This window comes from Paramacrobiotus metropolitanus, unplaced genomic scaffold (assembly GCF_019649055.1).
Source record: "Paramacrobiotus metropolitanus isolate TYO unplaced genomic scaffold, Prichtersi_v1.0 Parri_scaffold0000015, whole genome shotgun sequence".
Classification (NCBI taxonomy): domain Eukaryota; kingdom Metazoa; phylum Tardigrada; class Eutardigrada; order Parachela; family Macrobiotidae; genus Paramacrobiotus; species Paramacrobiotus metropolitanus.
Genome location: NW_026570235.1, coordinates 353465 through 368507, shown reverse-complemented (window position 1 = coordinate 368507; position 15043 = coordinate 353465). Strand labels below are relative to the sequence as shown.

General features: G+C 45.7%; 3 protein-coding genes across 7 annotated transcripts in view; 1 reads left to right on the top strand and 2 right to left on the bottom strand.

Annotated features, from left to right (window-relative positions):
* Positions 1–285: 285 nt before the first annotated feature.
* Positions 286–2038, bottom strand: LOC129584830 (septin-10-like). Its single transcript, XM_055477163.1, is given in 2 exon segments — positions 286–1633; positions 1636–2038. Coding segments are annotated over 2 exon segments (1329 nt in total). The 5' UTR covers positions 1850–2038; the 3' UTR covers positions 286–518.
* A 194-nt stretch (positions 2039–2232) lies between these two features.
* LOC129585129 (DNA repair protein XRCC2-like) lies at positions 2233–4169 on the top strand. The gene is made up of 5 exons (XM_055477699.1): positions 2233–2324; positions 2487–2544; positions 2634–2973; positions 3172–3414; positions 3624–4169. The coding sequence occupies exons 2-5, from the start codon at positions 2491–2493 to the stop codon at positions 3821–3823; spliced, it is 837 nt and encodes a 278-aa protein (XP_055333674.1). The 5' UTR covers positions 2233–2324; positions 2487–2490; the 3' UTR covers positions 3824–4169.
* LOC129585127 (fat-like cadherin-related tumor suppressor homolog) overlaps positions 3910–15043 on the bottom strand; it is a 29324-nt gene continuing 18190 nt past the window's right edge. For all 5 annotated transcript variants that reach the window (XM_055477696.1, XM_055477695.1, XM_055477692.1 and 2 more), the window contains exons 13-32: positions 14558–14966; positions 14337–14495; positions 13636–14034; positions 13372–13551; positions 12730–13155; positions 12536–12624; positions 12337–12475; positions 11341–12050; positions 10796–11131; positions 9657–10599; positions 9355–9545; positions 9150–9293; positions 7652–8729; positions 7398–7553; positions 7177–7334; positions 6966–7091; positions 5552–6842; positions 5296–5403; positions 5174–5200; positions 3910–5094 (exon numbers count right to left, since the gene is read on the bottom strand). In XM_055477696.1, the coding sequence (XP_055333671.1) occupies positions 4397–5094; positions 5174–5200; positions 5296–5403; positions 5552–6842; positions 6966–7091; positions 7177–7334; positions 7398–7553; positions 7652–8729; positions 9150–9293; positions 9355–9545; positions 9657–10599; positions 10796–11131; positions 11341–12050; positions 12337–12475; positions 12536–12624; positions 12730–13155; positions 13372–13551; positions 13636–14034; positions 14337–14495; positions 14558–14966 (7767 nt within the window). In that variant the 3' untranslated portion in view covers positions 3910–4396. The remainder of the gene's footprint in view (positions 5095–5173; positions 5201–5295; positions 5404–5551; positions 6843–6965; positions 7092–7176; positions 7335–7397; positions 7554–7651; positions 8730–9149; positions 9294–9354; positions 9546–9656; positions 10600–10795; positions 11132–11340; positions 12051–12336; positions 12476–12535; positions 12625–12729; positions 13156–13371; positions 13552–13635; positions 14035–14336; positions 14496–14557; positions 14967–15043) is intronic.

The window sequence follows — 15043 nt, the reverse complement described above, 5'->3', positions numbered from 1 at the left end:
AGCGTTTGAAGCGGCTTCGCACATGAACTTTGAAAAGTTGTGCCGTAACTGTTGAGTGTACAATGGAAAAGCAGCATCATAGGAGTTGATACCAATATACTGAATATAGATATTACGCAAGTACAATACTACTGTAGAAACCAATCCGTAGTAGAGTGTAATCAAATTTCGTGCGAAAATGAGAAGATATAATTCTTTGTTACTACTTGTATTTGTGACAAAGCAGACGAAAATAGCTCGTTTCTGGTGAAGCTAACGGTAAAACAGACAACAAGAGCAGCAAAGTAAAAAGCCAGATTCATTCTGAGATTCGGTATAAAAATTAAGTACATCAACAAAATGTAACAGATTCAGTAAAAACAGCAAAGCAAACGAAACGAAGCCTTTTATAAAAATAGACGCTGGAATCATAAAAAAAGGGAAGTCAGGAACTAAGAGAAACTAAAGTGTTGCACAATATGACACTGATTATTGCCGTTATAAGACAACCATTTTATACCTCTTGAAACAACAGTTCACTACTTCTTTTTGCCCTTAATTGTTCCGGCCGGATTGTTGATGAGTTCACTTTTAACGCGATTGAAGATCTCAATTTCCCTCTGCATAGCTGTACGCTGAGTCTCAATATCCGTCATCTGGTCGGTGAATTCCGTCCGGCGATTCTCGAAACGCGAATGCAGCTCCCGCTCGTGCTCCTTCAGCTGGGACTCCTTCTCGCGTACCTTCAGGACAAACTGGCTGCGGGTCTCCTCCTCCTTCTGACGGAAGCGCTGCTCATTGCTCGTTCGCAGCTGATTAATGGTGTCCATGAAGCTGTTGTTGCGCGAATCCCCGTATCCCAATTCCGTCATCCGTCGATCGCGGTATGTTTCATAATGCAGCATGTGCGTCGTCTGCATCAGATGGTCCATGTTGACGCGCAGCAGAGCCTCACGGAAGCGCGTAAAATCGCAGTGCATCTCGTTCTCAATGTCCACAATACCCCACGGATAGACACGGGCCCGCGTCTTATGCCCCGCTACTTCGCACACTTCCGAGCTGCCCACCACACAGAACGGTACATCGGTGTTCATCCGCTTATTCTGCTCGGCCACTACATTATCATCCTCCGGGAATTTGTACACCTTGATGTTATGGCGCAGCAGTTCCTCGTTGATGCGCTGCTTGAACGCCGCCATCTCCTTCTTCGTCAGTGAATCCCCACGCGCAATCACGGGGATGATATTGACTTTATTGCCGAGCCGTTTCATGCACTCAATGTCCAAAGCTCGCACTGTGGAACCCGTGGGCGCCAACAGAAACAAACAGACGTGCACACGCGTGTCCTTGTAGTCATTCAGACGGCGCTGCACCTGGCTCTCCTCCTGGAAATACGCTTCATACTGCTGATCGATATACTCAATGATACCCTGCCAACTGTCGGTGACATCCAGCTGGTCGCCGTAGCCTTTCGTCTCGATAATCGTCAGTTGCAGGCGCACGGTGCCCTCTTCCAGGTGGAATGTATGCTTATCCAAAGCGACGTGGTCCAGCTCATAATTCCCGGCTGGTAACTTAAAGTCGTAGTTGAAGAGGGAATTGATTAAGGTAGATTTCCCGATGCCTGTCTCTCCCACCAGCAGAATGTTAAAACGAAGCCTGCGCGAGTGGCTTTATTGACGAACTGCTGTGGGAGGCTCTCGAAGCCCACACACTGGCTGGATCCCAGCTTAATATGGCGCACCCGCACCCCTTCATCGTCTAGATAGGAGCTGGACGAGGCGGGCTCGTCGTTGCCACTTCTAGCATCGATAAACTCATCGACGGTGCGCTCGTGCAGACGCAAACTTGGATGATTCTCCTTATCCATTGAGCATCAAGGATTTGGTATGGATAATGAAACGCAAGCAAACCTTGACATTAACAGTCTTGTTGGCATAAACAACTGCCACTTGAACCAAGTTGCACTCATCAAAATTTTTTGAAATACAACTGATACAAGGTAACAAGTGCGACGATGTATGTAAAGTCAAATAGATGCAGTTGAATAGTTCACACAGGAACCGTGTCAGTCAACTTTTTTACGATGCGCTCTGCGTGGCTACGTAAAGACGTAAACGCGGTAACCATTGACCAATAACAGCCGTGCGTAGGGGACCGCCGCGGCTGCGTTACGAAGCGTAGGCTCATACGTAAGTATTGGCAACGCCCGTGTGGACTCGCAGAAAAGCGGACCGCATAAAAACAAAACGACTTCCGGTGCGCTTCGTTGTAAAAATATTTGGACTGGATGACTTCCGTTGTGAGGCTTAGCGTCATTCCCGTTTTGAGTTTGTTTGGCTAAGGTATTCTATATACTTGCTGGATGAGGGGACGATATTGGTTTTCCAGTTTTAAAATTTTTCGAAATATTGTGTACTGGTCCAATAAGTGAATACGCGAGCGAGCGTACGAGCAAGAAGAAGAGTCTTGACTATACTTATTAAAATTATTTTCTGCAATTCAAGGAATATGGAGTCCGAGTATCCAGGAGTTAAAGAGTTTGAGAGTGAAACCGTTTTTGAGGTCAGTATAGTAATATTTTTAGGAACTATGTGTTTTAGCAAAAGTATGGAACACATGCCCATAGAGTGAAACTCAACAAAACGTTGCAGTTGCGGGCCGAGTCGAGGGTTAGTCTGTGCTTTTCCACGCTGAATCCTGTGCTGTTTCCGCCAGGATCACTGCCAGACAGGAATATAGTAGAAATTTTTGGACCTTACGGAACTGGGAAGACACTCTTGATAACAAACTTAATTGCGAATTGTATCTTGGACAGCGACTGCGGCGGTTGTGGATGCGAGGCGGTTTTCATCGATTTGGATCACCATTTCAGTGTAATACGCCTGTCTGAGGTACTGCGGAAAGTCTTCCTTATCAGAGATGTGGATAATGTTGAGGAACGCGTGGAAAATTGCCTCCAAAGACTGCGCATTTTCAAATGTTTTGGTTTGAGTGAGTACTGTATATCGTCCGAAAAGAATCGTCTGATCAGTTGCGATTAGTGGTAACTACAGTATATAGGAGGCTGAATGCTGTATCGGTTTGTGCGCCGTTTTGTTAGTACTGTATGTAAAATTGATGGAGTTTAAAGGGAAAGTAACACCCACTTCCAATCAATTACGGGTGCCTCATTTTTCAAAAAAATTTTAGATGATTTCTCCAGGATCCTGTACACTTTGGAAATGGTTCTATATCAAAATCAAAACATCGGAATTCTCTTTATTGACAGTATTTCGTCCTTTTACTGGCATGTTCGTTCGCTCGATCATTTTCCGGTGGTTATTCGCGATGAAAATCCCGTTTTCACTAAGATAGCCGGTATGATATCCCGGATATCGAAAGAGCACCAGGTGTCGTTTGTTATTTCATGCCAGGCACTTCTCCAACAACCGAGTAAGTAACTTTGATGAGAAAATTAAAATGCGCTAGTCACTTTTATTTCAGATTTCTTAAATTTATTAACCTGAGTAATCCTATTTATATTTGGGTGCTCTATGACTAACTGGGACTGTGTTCGGGTTTGTTCACCGACCGATTCTGTCATGGTGAATTGCTGATGGAGTCCTTATTTTGTACACGGTCTGACTTGTTGTTTATTGCAGTGAGTGGCAGCCATTTTATGGGAAGATTATGGCAGAAACTACCCACCGTTCGACTTGTAACCGGAGATTTGCTGGTTTCCAATAAACGCGAACTGAAACTGGAAATTCGAGGGAGCCAGTCCGAACTACTGCCAGATACGGAAAAGAATTTCGAAATGACGATACAAAAGGATGGCATTTTCATTGAAAATGTTTCTTAACAGTACCCTTTTGAGGAAGGGAAGAATGTTGTTAGTGGTAAACAACCAAAAACAAGGTGTCTTCTTTTTGCTGCCTTTTGGGTGTTTTATACGGGTACACCACATTAACGTTGTGCTTTAAATTTCTTCGTGAAATGAATCTCATAGCTTGTGTTATTTAATACGAAAGGTCGAAAGTTATTTGAACAAAACTGTTTTACAAAACAACTCGCTACACTCCAACAAGACAACAGTTAATCATGAATAAAATAATTACAGATTCAATTTCAGAATTTTGCAGTTTACAGGCAAACAAGATCCTGGTACAAAGGCAATTCTTCGCTATAGGCTACAAACTAAAACCATAACCTTTCCTACCCCCAAACAATTTCCATTTTGTGAAAGACGTTGGCACGTATCTGAAAAAACATGACACACAAGATGCGTGTGCACAATTGGTCCTTGCAATTGTCGGCCATTTGGTTATGCACCAAAAGGGGCAGCAAACCGCTCCCAAACTGCTGCAAGTGCGTTGCAGTGCAGTTCACTTTGGTCTGTGGGAGTACACTTCACGGCGTAACAAACGTTACGGATTTACACTTGAGTCTGCTTCCCTAAAGCAGACGACAATTTGGTGCCAAGGCTAGGTTCTTTGTCCCAAAGTTTGCCACTAGCTTCACTTGTGTCCGGCAACGACATCTGTCGATGATACAGGTCATCCATGGTGCGTCCGTTCAGCATGGCACCGTTTTCCAAATCATCCTCGGCTTCCGCTGCCGACAGGGTTTCACTGCTCAGAAACGGCCGCCGGCTTTCGGCATCCTGTCTTTTGCGAAACGATTCATAACCGTTCAAATCCTTCATCGGCGGGGGAATGTCAATTTTAACCGGTAAATCCAGCTCCGAGTCACCTTTGGCCAGCTTGGCGCCGTTGACCTCGGACACGTTCTCCCGACTTCCATCAATGTCGGCCGCGGGAATGTAATCGCTGAACCTCTTAGCCATGCTCAGCGGCAGTACGTAGTCGTCATCGGGCAAGTGCATGCGTTTCTGCAGTAAATCGCGGAATTGTGTCGGTGGCTGAATGGGAGACAGGAAGGCCGCCGTCTCGTCGGCTTCGTCTTCCACGAAATCCGCCACTTCGAAGCAGTCACTCTCGCTTAGTTCATCGTCGCCCAGCAGTTCATTATGGATGGACGATGATCCGTCTGGGCCGTCCGCGGAAACAGTGGCTGTTGCAGCGCTTGAATCGCCTGCTTCCAGTGTAGTGCCGGTCGGATCCCATAGAAGATCTACAGACACCACAATGAATTCAAACTTTAACCGAAAGCTAACATTACACATAAAAGACAAAGTGAGTGAGAACGCTACCTTTTCGGTCATCGTTCAATGAAGAAACTGTGCAAAAGGGACAGAACAGTCAGACCAATGAAATGAAATCCCCACGAAAAGATAGACGAACATGGTTTTACGGAGAGGTCACTTTAATTTACCTGCATGATCGTCTTCGTCGCTGATCATCGGTGATGTTGCACTGGATGCTCGGTTAATTGTAGATGAACTTTCTTTCTTATTTTTGGCAATATTCCGGAAATTGTTTGCTGTAATAAAAAAGTTTGTTACTGTTTCAGCAGAACATCAAATACAAAAGCCAAAAACACCGGAAACCGAATTAGACAGAACTTAATTTATGTAAAGTATCACACCATAATGCGAGGTATTATTAACATTTAAATAAGCTATACATACCTGAAAGAGTGTTTTTTGCGTTGGGCATATCCACTACAAAACCTTTCGAGTGTCGCTTACGCTCATCATCCCCATCAAACATATTGCTGCGTCGGTGCAACGAAGCTGTTTCCGACGATGTTGCCGAATGTGATGGTGGTGGCGGGGTCATCGGGCGGAATGGAGGCCGATTTCTTGTCCCACTACCTCGTACCGAGCCATGCTCGTTTATCAGCATCGGCTGCCGCGCTTCCGCAGCTTCTAAATTCGAAATCTTACTTCCTCGCTTTAGCAGCGTATCTTCGGCAGCCACCCGGTTATTGCACAGCTTCAACCGGCTGATATCATTGTTAATCGTATGCGTTGTGGGCGAGCCGGTTGAGTCTTGGGAAAACTGATACTCCAGTCCGGTGGCACGCCGTTTACGGAAGCGTTTGCGGCATAACACTAACAGTACACCCAGCAGCGTTACGAGAAAAACGATACCAATGACAATAAGGATCTCAATCCATGTCCAACCAGCGATAACGCCGCGGGTGATGTTGGGAATAAACACCGACTCTTCGCACATGGTACCGCGGAACTGTACGGAGCAGTTGCAGCGAAAACCGCCCATCAAATTTTCACATGTTCCGCCATTATGACATGGTGACTGCAGACACTCATTGACATCGCGTTCGCACAGTGTGCCCTCGTATCCGTGCAGACACTGGCAAATCGGTCCCATCGTGCCCTCCTCACATCCGCCGTTCTTACATGGATTGGGATTACAGAAGCGGCCGTATTCGCACCGTTTGCCGGTCAATCCAGCCGGGCACGAGCAGTGGAAATCGTTGGGTGGGCGGTTGGTGCACGTTCCGTGCAGACACGGAAGACTGGCGCAGGGGTTGGAATCGTTTTCACAGAATGTCCCGGAGAAACGCGGCGGACATCGGCATACAAACGCGGTCTGCGAATTCGGCTCACAGAAGGCCCCGTTCTGGCAAGGCATGGAGGCGCACGGACCGAGGTCACCAGTGGTGATGTGACAACCGTGCCGGATGTTGGCCAGTTGGATCAGGGTGGCTTCCGGGTTGCGACCGACTTTGGGCAGTTCGACACCGTTAATCTGGATGCGCTTCATGCAGCCAATGAAGCCGCGTCGTACATCCCGAATGATATTTTCCAGCGAAGAACGCTGCGCGCTGGCAGCGGAAAAGCGACCTGGAACTTCAGCGCCGAAAAACACATCGTTGCCTTCCAAATTGAGGATGTCGTTGATCCCGGGAGCGGTAGCTTGTGCAACGAATTTTCCGTCCAATCGAATTTCCGCCTGGTAACATAACAGATTACCGTAAGAATTGCTACCACTGGTGGCTGTTTTTTTGCGAAATATTAAGTGCATGAATGCGATGATTACTAAAAATTGTTATGCAGTTTTTACGAGAGCACGTACATGACGCCCATGTCGTTGGACTGTAAGTTCATGCCACTGATTATCGCTAACATAAATTCCTTCCAGTTTAGCTAATCCTTCTCCACTACCGCAGTCAAAACGGTATTGCACCACTCCGCTCTTGATCTAAAAAAATTCAATAGAAAATCATTACGTTTAACTGCTTTTGGCTTCGTAACCTTTTCTGATAATACAACTATGTAGTACGCACCTCCAATATGCTGTAGTCCAGCCGGCCAGCGACGTACATCAGATTGCCGAAATCGAACCTCGTTTTGAACTTCATAGACAAGCTCAAGTGTCGCTCAATGGGTTTTTGCAGATCGTACCAGGCATAACTGTTACCACTGTATGTAATCGCTTCGTCATCTAAAGAATAATTTTTTATAATTACTTTCTGGGAGAATTTAGTTGCACAAAAGATCAACTTGCCATATTCGCCGAAAGGCGAACGCTGATCACACTTCAGACCTTCTTTGCCGTTCGGACATAAACACTTTGTTTCACCATTACCCATGGACACACATTCTTTAGGCGCAGTACATGCTTTAGTAGCGCATTCGTCGAACGGGCGCTCACATCGCAGACCTAAAACCGAAAAATCAAAAGTTCAAATCTACTTCAATTTAGACCGCCGAGACTCGAGGTAAATGCAAGCCCACGTTCTACGGTTTTGTCACACTTACCGCTGTAACCAGATTGACAAACACAGCGATAACTCCATTCATGTCGAGGATAGACATACGACTGGCCATTACTGCCGGTGACCGAAACATATTGCGCTTGGGAATGATCGAGTAACCTTAAATTCTCCTGGCACTGGCCAAACACGCATGTATCCGCCGCGCATAATTTCGGCACCACCCGAACACCCTTCAGATCCATCAGATTTTCAAAAGTGCTTTGCTGTGTTTGCAACGTCCCGCGCACTTCCTCAGCCTCGATATAGCCGTCTCCGTTTTTCCCTTTTGACAGTGCAAACAACACCTGCACGGATTCACTGAAATCCCTGATGTCCCGTTTCTTCCGGTCCAGATCGTTGACCTCGTACGGCTGCACACTGATAATGTGGACATCCTTATTGCGTCGCAGCCCGAACAGTTGCCTCACCGCTCGGATGAAATCCCGTTTGTACGTGCTAACAAATTCCTCCACTGACACATCATCCAGCTGCACGGTGACACCGCTGTCTAGCATTTCATTGTTCACATCCATGACAGAGATCGGGATTTTTTCGAATGTCGTGAAGCGTCCATCCGTCACCGAGACATTCAAATCGTACAGTCCTGGCACGACGCCGGCTTTAGCGATGATATTACCCTGTAGCGCGTCCATGTCGAAATACGTCTTCAGTTCCGGTGAAGCAATGTCGTAGTTAAGCAGATCATAGATATCCGCATCCGTTGCCGCAATCCGACCAATGACACCACCCGCAAATTTACCATTCGTGGACAGAACGGAGATCTGGGTGGGGTTGATTTTGGGCGGGAACTGGCTTTCCTCGACGATGCGGATTGTAATCCATGTGGACGCATTCATCGAGGGACTTCCGTTGTCGGTGGCAGTGATGGTCAAGTTGAATTCCGAATGTCGCCGGTCGAGAAGAGGGCGAGTGGTGCGGAGTGACAGATCGCTAGAGGTCACTTGGAAAAGGCCTTCGTCGTTACCAGCAGTTATTTCTAACGCAAACGGTTGGCCATTCGGATCCAAGTCGGCGTCATTCAGATCGAAACGAAGAATTGTAAAGCCACCTGGTCTCTTCTCCTGTAAGATAAACGCCCAGTAGAGTTGAAATGAGTTTTAACAAAGCAACTGTACAGGAACTATCCATGATCGCAATCTTTATAACCAGCACTTTGCCTTTATGTGTATCTATAAACACGCGTCTGTGCGAACGAGAACTATGAAATAATTCAAAACTCTTAGTTACTAAAAATCGTTTTGCCAGGAAGGAACGTGGCTTGTGAGTTCGGTTCTTTTGCTCCTCGAAGTTATACAATGAAAGAAAACAACACTAATCGAGTTACGTAGTAACTTACTTGTGACATATTAGCCACAGCCTTCACGCAGCACAAGACAAAGGAGAACAAGACAAGAGTTAGAAACAGCCCACACCGTAATTTATGTAAAAATACACCCAACCAAAGTACGTACTAGCCAAAATGTTTAGGGTCACTCAGGTACCTGTAAAACTGCCGTGTAGTTTGGTTGACTAAACTGTGGCGGGCAATCATTGACGTCCAAAAGGGCAATTTCCACAGTAGTAAGTGCTGAAAGAGCCGGTGTACCACTATCAATAGCTTTAACAGTCAACAGGAAGACCAAATTCTGCAAAATATGTAAGGTCAATAAAATCAATCCTTCATCTCTTGAGTTCAGAATGTCTTGCCTGCTCCCGGTCCAGTGCGGATGCGACGGTGACCCAACCAGTTTCCGGATCAAGATGGAAAGGATACGTGCTGTTTTCGGGAAACATGTAACTGACTTTTCCGTTTTCCTTCGTGTCGACATCATTGGCAGTGACCTGGATGACCTGCGCTCCAACGTCCACATCTTCTGATATTTTAACGACATATTGATCTGCAAAAATTAAGCAAAATCTGAAAGACTGGAAAAATGCGGTATTTAACGTCGGAATATGCCACTGTTCCTTAATGTTTAACCACCACCACCACACCCGGCCTGACTTACTTTGCAAGAATATCGGTGGGTTGTCGTTGAAGTCCGTCACATGGATCAACACCTGTGTAATTCCAACCAAAGGTGGTTCGCTGGAATCATGTGCTTCCAAGAACACGATGAACTCCGGTTGCTTCTCGAAATCCAGCTCCTTCAGTAATACCATCTCCCCATTCCGACCGTCGACATCAAAGACGCCCAACTGGTTGCCATCCGTGATGCGATAGTAAAGGTCACCGCGCACAGCATCATCCAGGCTGGTCGCTTCCACTTGACCGACCTTGCTTCCGATTCGAGTGTTCTCCGGTACGTTGAACTGGTACTGCGCTTCGGAAAACTTTGGTGGATCATCGCGGACATTTTGCACAAACACTTTGAGGTTCACCATGCTCCACAGCGAGGGTGAGCCGGCATCTTTTGCTCGGAAGCGCAGATCGTAGCGCGGCGTTGTCTCGCGATCAACCGCACCAGTGAGATGAATGAACCCGTTGGTTTCGTTTAAAGAAAATAGTTTGATGTTATCTTCGCTTTCTTGGTCGTTAGGAAGGAATGCGTATTTGACAAGGCGATTCATACCCAGATCACGATCGCGGGCCTTGAGGCGATACAACAGAGTGCCCGGTGCGGTACTCTCAGAGACAGCGACCGTAAGATTGTCCGGAAATGACGGAGCGTTGTCGTTGACATCGGTCACGACGATTTCTATGCTGGCTGAACAGGAGCGACCGTCCTCGTCGGAAGCGATACCCAGCAGAGCGTAGCGATCGGTAGTCTCGCGATCCAGATGTTGCTTAATGCGCAGCAGACCGGTTGCGCGGTCCATGGTGAAATCGTCGGAATTGTCGCCCACAATGACGTACTCGATTTCGTTGCGGATGTCTTCATCAGTGGCTTGCATGCGGAGAACGATGTGGCCGACGTCCATATCTTCCGGTAAGATTTCATGGAAGGAGGACTACAGAAAAATGAGTAAGCCCGCTGTAATCATCTACTATAAGGTATCACTTCAAAATTATCCTTCAAAAAATCGAAATTAAACATCATAGACTTTGGTTCTTTTAGCTATGACCAAGAAAAATTATTACGCAGTTTTTCGGAAGCTTTAGTAAATCATTACTTGCTGCCATTCCGCAACTACGGTAAATGTATACCTTGGTGCATATAGGGGTATTGTCATTAATATCCAGAACATCAATGTGCAATTGCGTGGTTGCTGTTCCCAAGCCGTCAGTGGCAACAAGCGTCAAATCATATGAGCTTTTTTCTTCACGATCCAGTGCGGCCACTACCGATACTTCCCCTTTGGAATTGATGACAAAATGCCGAGAAGGATCGCCTTTGGTAATGTAATACTCCAACGCCGCAGTCTGATCCAAATCCGTGGCTCGCACAGCCACAATGGGAATATCCGGAACGAATTCCTCTTTGACGCTAGCCTGAGTGTGGGTCACTGGGAAATACGGTGGATTGTCGTTAATATCCAGAACCTGGAAAGGGAATTCATATAACTGCCACTTGCTTCGAAAAGGCAGAAACATTGTATGGCTGTACAGTACTAAAAGATTATCAAAGCCTTTAAGCACACATGACTTTAGCACGGAACTTTGTACAGGTGGTTGGTGTACAGGTTGTGGTACGGACCGTACGGTGATTCGACTGTAACGGCAGAAACGAAAAATGCTTTGCAGAGGCTTACATCAATTTCCACAATCATTGTCGAACTGAGAGCCGGTACGCCACTGTCCACTGCCATAACTTTCACAACAATTTTGCTGTCCATCTCTCGATCTATCGTCCTTTCCAGCGTCAACCATCCGGATTTTGGATCTAACGCAACTGGCAAGTGTGACGCGTTGACTAGTTCGTAGCGTATCATCGCATTCTGCCCATAATCCAAATCATACGCCGAAATGGGAATTAATCGGACCGGAGCGGTGTAGTTCTCCGGCGTCTGGACGGTGACCTTATCGGCGAAAAACACGGGCGCATTGTCATTCTCATCGTTAATACGGACCTGAAGCTCGACATGGCTGACCAACAGCGGATTGTCTTTGAACGTCGCCTGCACGAAAAAGCGATACTTGTTCTGCGCTTCAAAGTCCAGTTCTTTAGACACAACGAGACGGCCGTCTTGGCGAATGGAAAACGGCAGTTCAGTTTGGTTTAACGCCGACGGGGATATCACGGTAAAAATGACTGGCTTTGGTTGTTTCAGTCTCACGGTCAGCAGAGTTGTGTTCATTGGAGCGTTCTCGTGGATACTGAAAAGATACAGCAACTGGTCGAACTCTGGCAGAATGTTGGTGTTATCCACCACGAAAATTTCGACAGCCACTGAAGACCACTGCAATGGGCTCCCTTCATCCGATGCATCGACGAAAAAGGACAACTTCTCGTTTGGGAATTCTGCAATAAATAAATTAGGTGCAACACATGCAACGCTAATTTTTGTTTTCGCGAGTTTAACTGCATAACCATATCTTCGATTAAATTTTAAATCATGCAGCACGTGTATATACATATACTTCGTACAAACATAAAAATAATTACACATTTGATAAATGGATGGAGGTGACAGTGTCACTGTGAACACTGTCAATTCATTTAATACGGATCCGACACTTCGTTCGGCATGTCTTAAATTGTCTTCGTAAAAAATGTATGATATGATAATTTCTGTTGCGTGCCTTACCGGTGCCAAAAGGTTTCTTCAGTTTAATTATGCCAGTTCGGGAGTCGATGTAAAATAAATTAAAATGTCTGGAATTCTCTAAACTGATGCTATACACAACGGAACCATTCTGTCCAAGATCTCGATCCGTCGCCTCAACCTTCATGAAAAAAACAATTCTTAGCGCTGTCATATTTGAGCAATCGTTTTCACCAATCACCTTCAGTATGGCTGCATCAGCAGCAAGGTTATCGAAGACAGTGACAGTGTAAATCTTCTTAGCAAAGACTGGCGCTTTATCGTTCATATCTGCAACACCAATTAATCAATCAGTTACTATTTACTGGGCCACGTAGAAAGAGGTGGTTGTGTTGAAGCTTAGCAGAGATAAATTTAAAAATTGCGGTTAAGTACCAGTGAGAGTTATGTTGACTTGACAAAAGTCCCGTAATCCGCCCAAATCTACCGCCTGAATCCAGAATAGGTAATCAGCTTGACGCTCACGATCTAAATTACCAGCCACGGAAATGACACCGCTCTCGGCGTCAACAACAAAACGATCGTCATACACATCTTCCACAATGGAGTATCGCAGCTGACCATTGCGTCCAGCGTCTAAATCACTGGCCCGAACCGCGCCGATGACACTGCCCAGTGGAGCATTTTCGGCAGTAGTTAATGCATAGAATGGCCAATCAAACTTTGGCGAATGACGATTGGAAATGACCGGAAGAATGTTCACCTGAGTATACGCGACATGTACACCGTCCGACGCGGAAATATTCAGCTGGGCAGAACTCCACAGGAAACCCGTTGCTCCAGAGGAAAACGCAACTATTCCTAAAGAACCACTCTGTTACCATTATGCTGTTTTTTATTCTGAAGATTATGGGCTTTGTTTTGCATGTGTCTACGAGTATATATGTATTTTCGAAGCAAATCATATAAAAATTCAAGAATGATGACGTCATCTTCAGGCAAATTTAACTACAATACTTTTAGATTTTCACAAATGCCTTCGGCCAATGATGTTTTATTAGCAAAAGAGTTTAGTACCTTGTCTGTCGATGGTGAACAGCTCATCTCCATTTCCATCAACAATGCTATACTGCATATCGGATTCAGCATCATGATCAACGGTAACCACACCGCCAATGAACTTTCCCGGAAATATCTCATCGCTCACCACAAAATCGTAAGATGAGTCGGTAAAGCACGGCGCAACGTCGTTGATGTCTGTTAAAGGAGCAAACAACCCTCAAGAGGCCGGTTGGACTTTCCTTACCGATAAACAAGTTTATTTAGTCACTTGTATCTCACCTTTCACTACGACGCGCAGGGTCATGGCTGAGCTGCGGCGAGGATGGCCGGCATCTGATACGATTATCGTCAGGTCAAGTTGGTCAATCATCTCGCGATCCAGTTCGTTAATCAGATACACTTTGCCGCTAGTGGAATCAATCTGGAAATAATCGCCGGCTTTGAACTCCTCCGCACCGCTAAGGCCCTTCTTGATGCCGCATCGGAAAAACACATCTTCATCGGATTTCCGGTTGCGAATACGGCTTACGGTTTCACGTGCAGCGTCTTCCGACCATTGCAGGCTGAAGTGGAGTTCCGCGTTTTCGCCGCTATCGGCATCCGATGCCAGAAGCTGATAGATTTCTGTTTCCCGTGGTGTAGTCTCGGCTAGTTTGATTGTTTGAAAGGTCACTCCATCTAAAAACCATTATTTCATTACCACTGTAGTATCTGATTAATGTTTGAGAAATATTTCTCATTAAAAAAATTCGGTAAATTATATTAGTCCGATATATTAAGAAACTAAAATTTTTTTTGGTTCTTAATGTTTACTGTACACGTTAATTATGGCTCATTTTTGCATTGTATCAGGTATAGTAGAATGAATCATTTTATGAAACAAATTTCGCAAGAGTCGGCAAGATGACAGAAATCCATCTCATTCGACCAAAACAAACATTACGCAACATAACTCTTTGATTGATGTATGGCATGTATACCTTTGGTTTTGGGGGCATTGTCGTTGGCGTCGAGAATGTCAACAAATACCACAATATCCGAGTATAAAGTTTCCCATTTGGCCGGATCCATGGCACGTACACGCAGCGTAAACTGTTTCTGCAGTTCGAAGTCAACCGGCTCCAGCAGACGAATCACTCCTGTAATTACCGGCGCTATCATATTTCCGTTAGCTCACTACTCATATCGTCAATATTGATACCTGTCGTGAAATCAATGTCAAAATTATTGAAGCGGTCGCCCTCCATGATAGTGTAGACGATGTCCCGGGACGTGTTGACCAAGCTGGCATAAGTCGCACTGACAGTAAGAAGCGGTGTCCCGACTTCGGCGGCTTCCGAGACACTCGTGCGGTACGTATTTTGCGGGAAAAGGGGCACCGTATCCGCCACGATGCGAAGGAGAACGGTGGCGTCGGAATGCAGGCTGATGTTACCACTGTCGCTCGCACGGATTGTATACGAAAATTCCTGTGTTAACTCTTGTTCGGTCAAATCCCTCGCCAAACTCACATCGCCGGTGGAAGAGTTTATTGATATTAACGGTTGGTATGAAATCACTGCGTAACTTATAACACCGTTCTTCCCCTCGTCCGCATCGGTTGCGGTCACCTAAAAAGCATAATGAAATTATTATAAATCAGCTAAAAAGTTTACCGCGTAACTGTTATTTTATTATTGACGTTTAA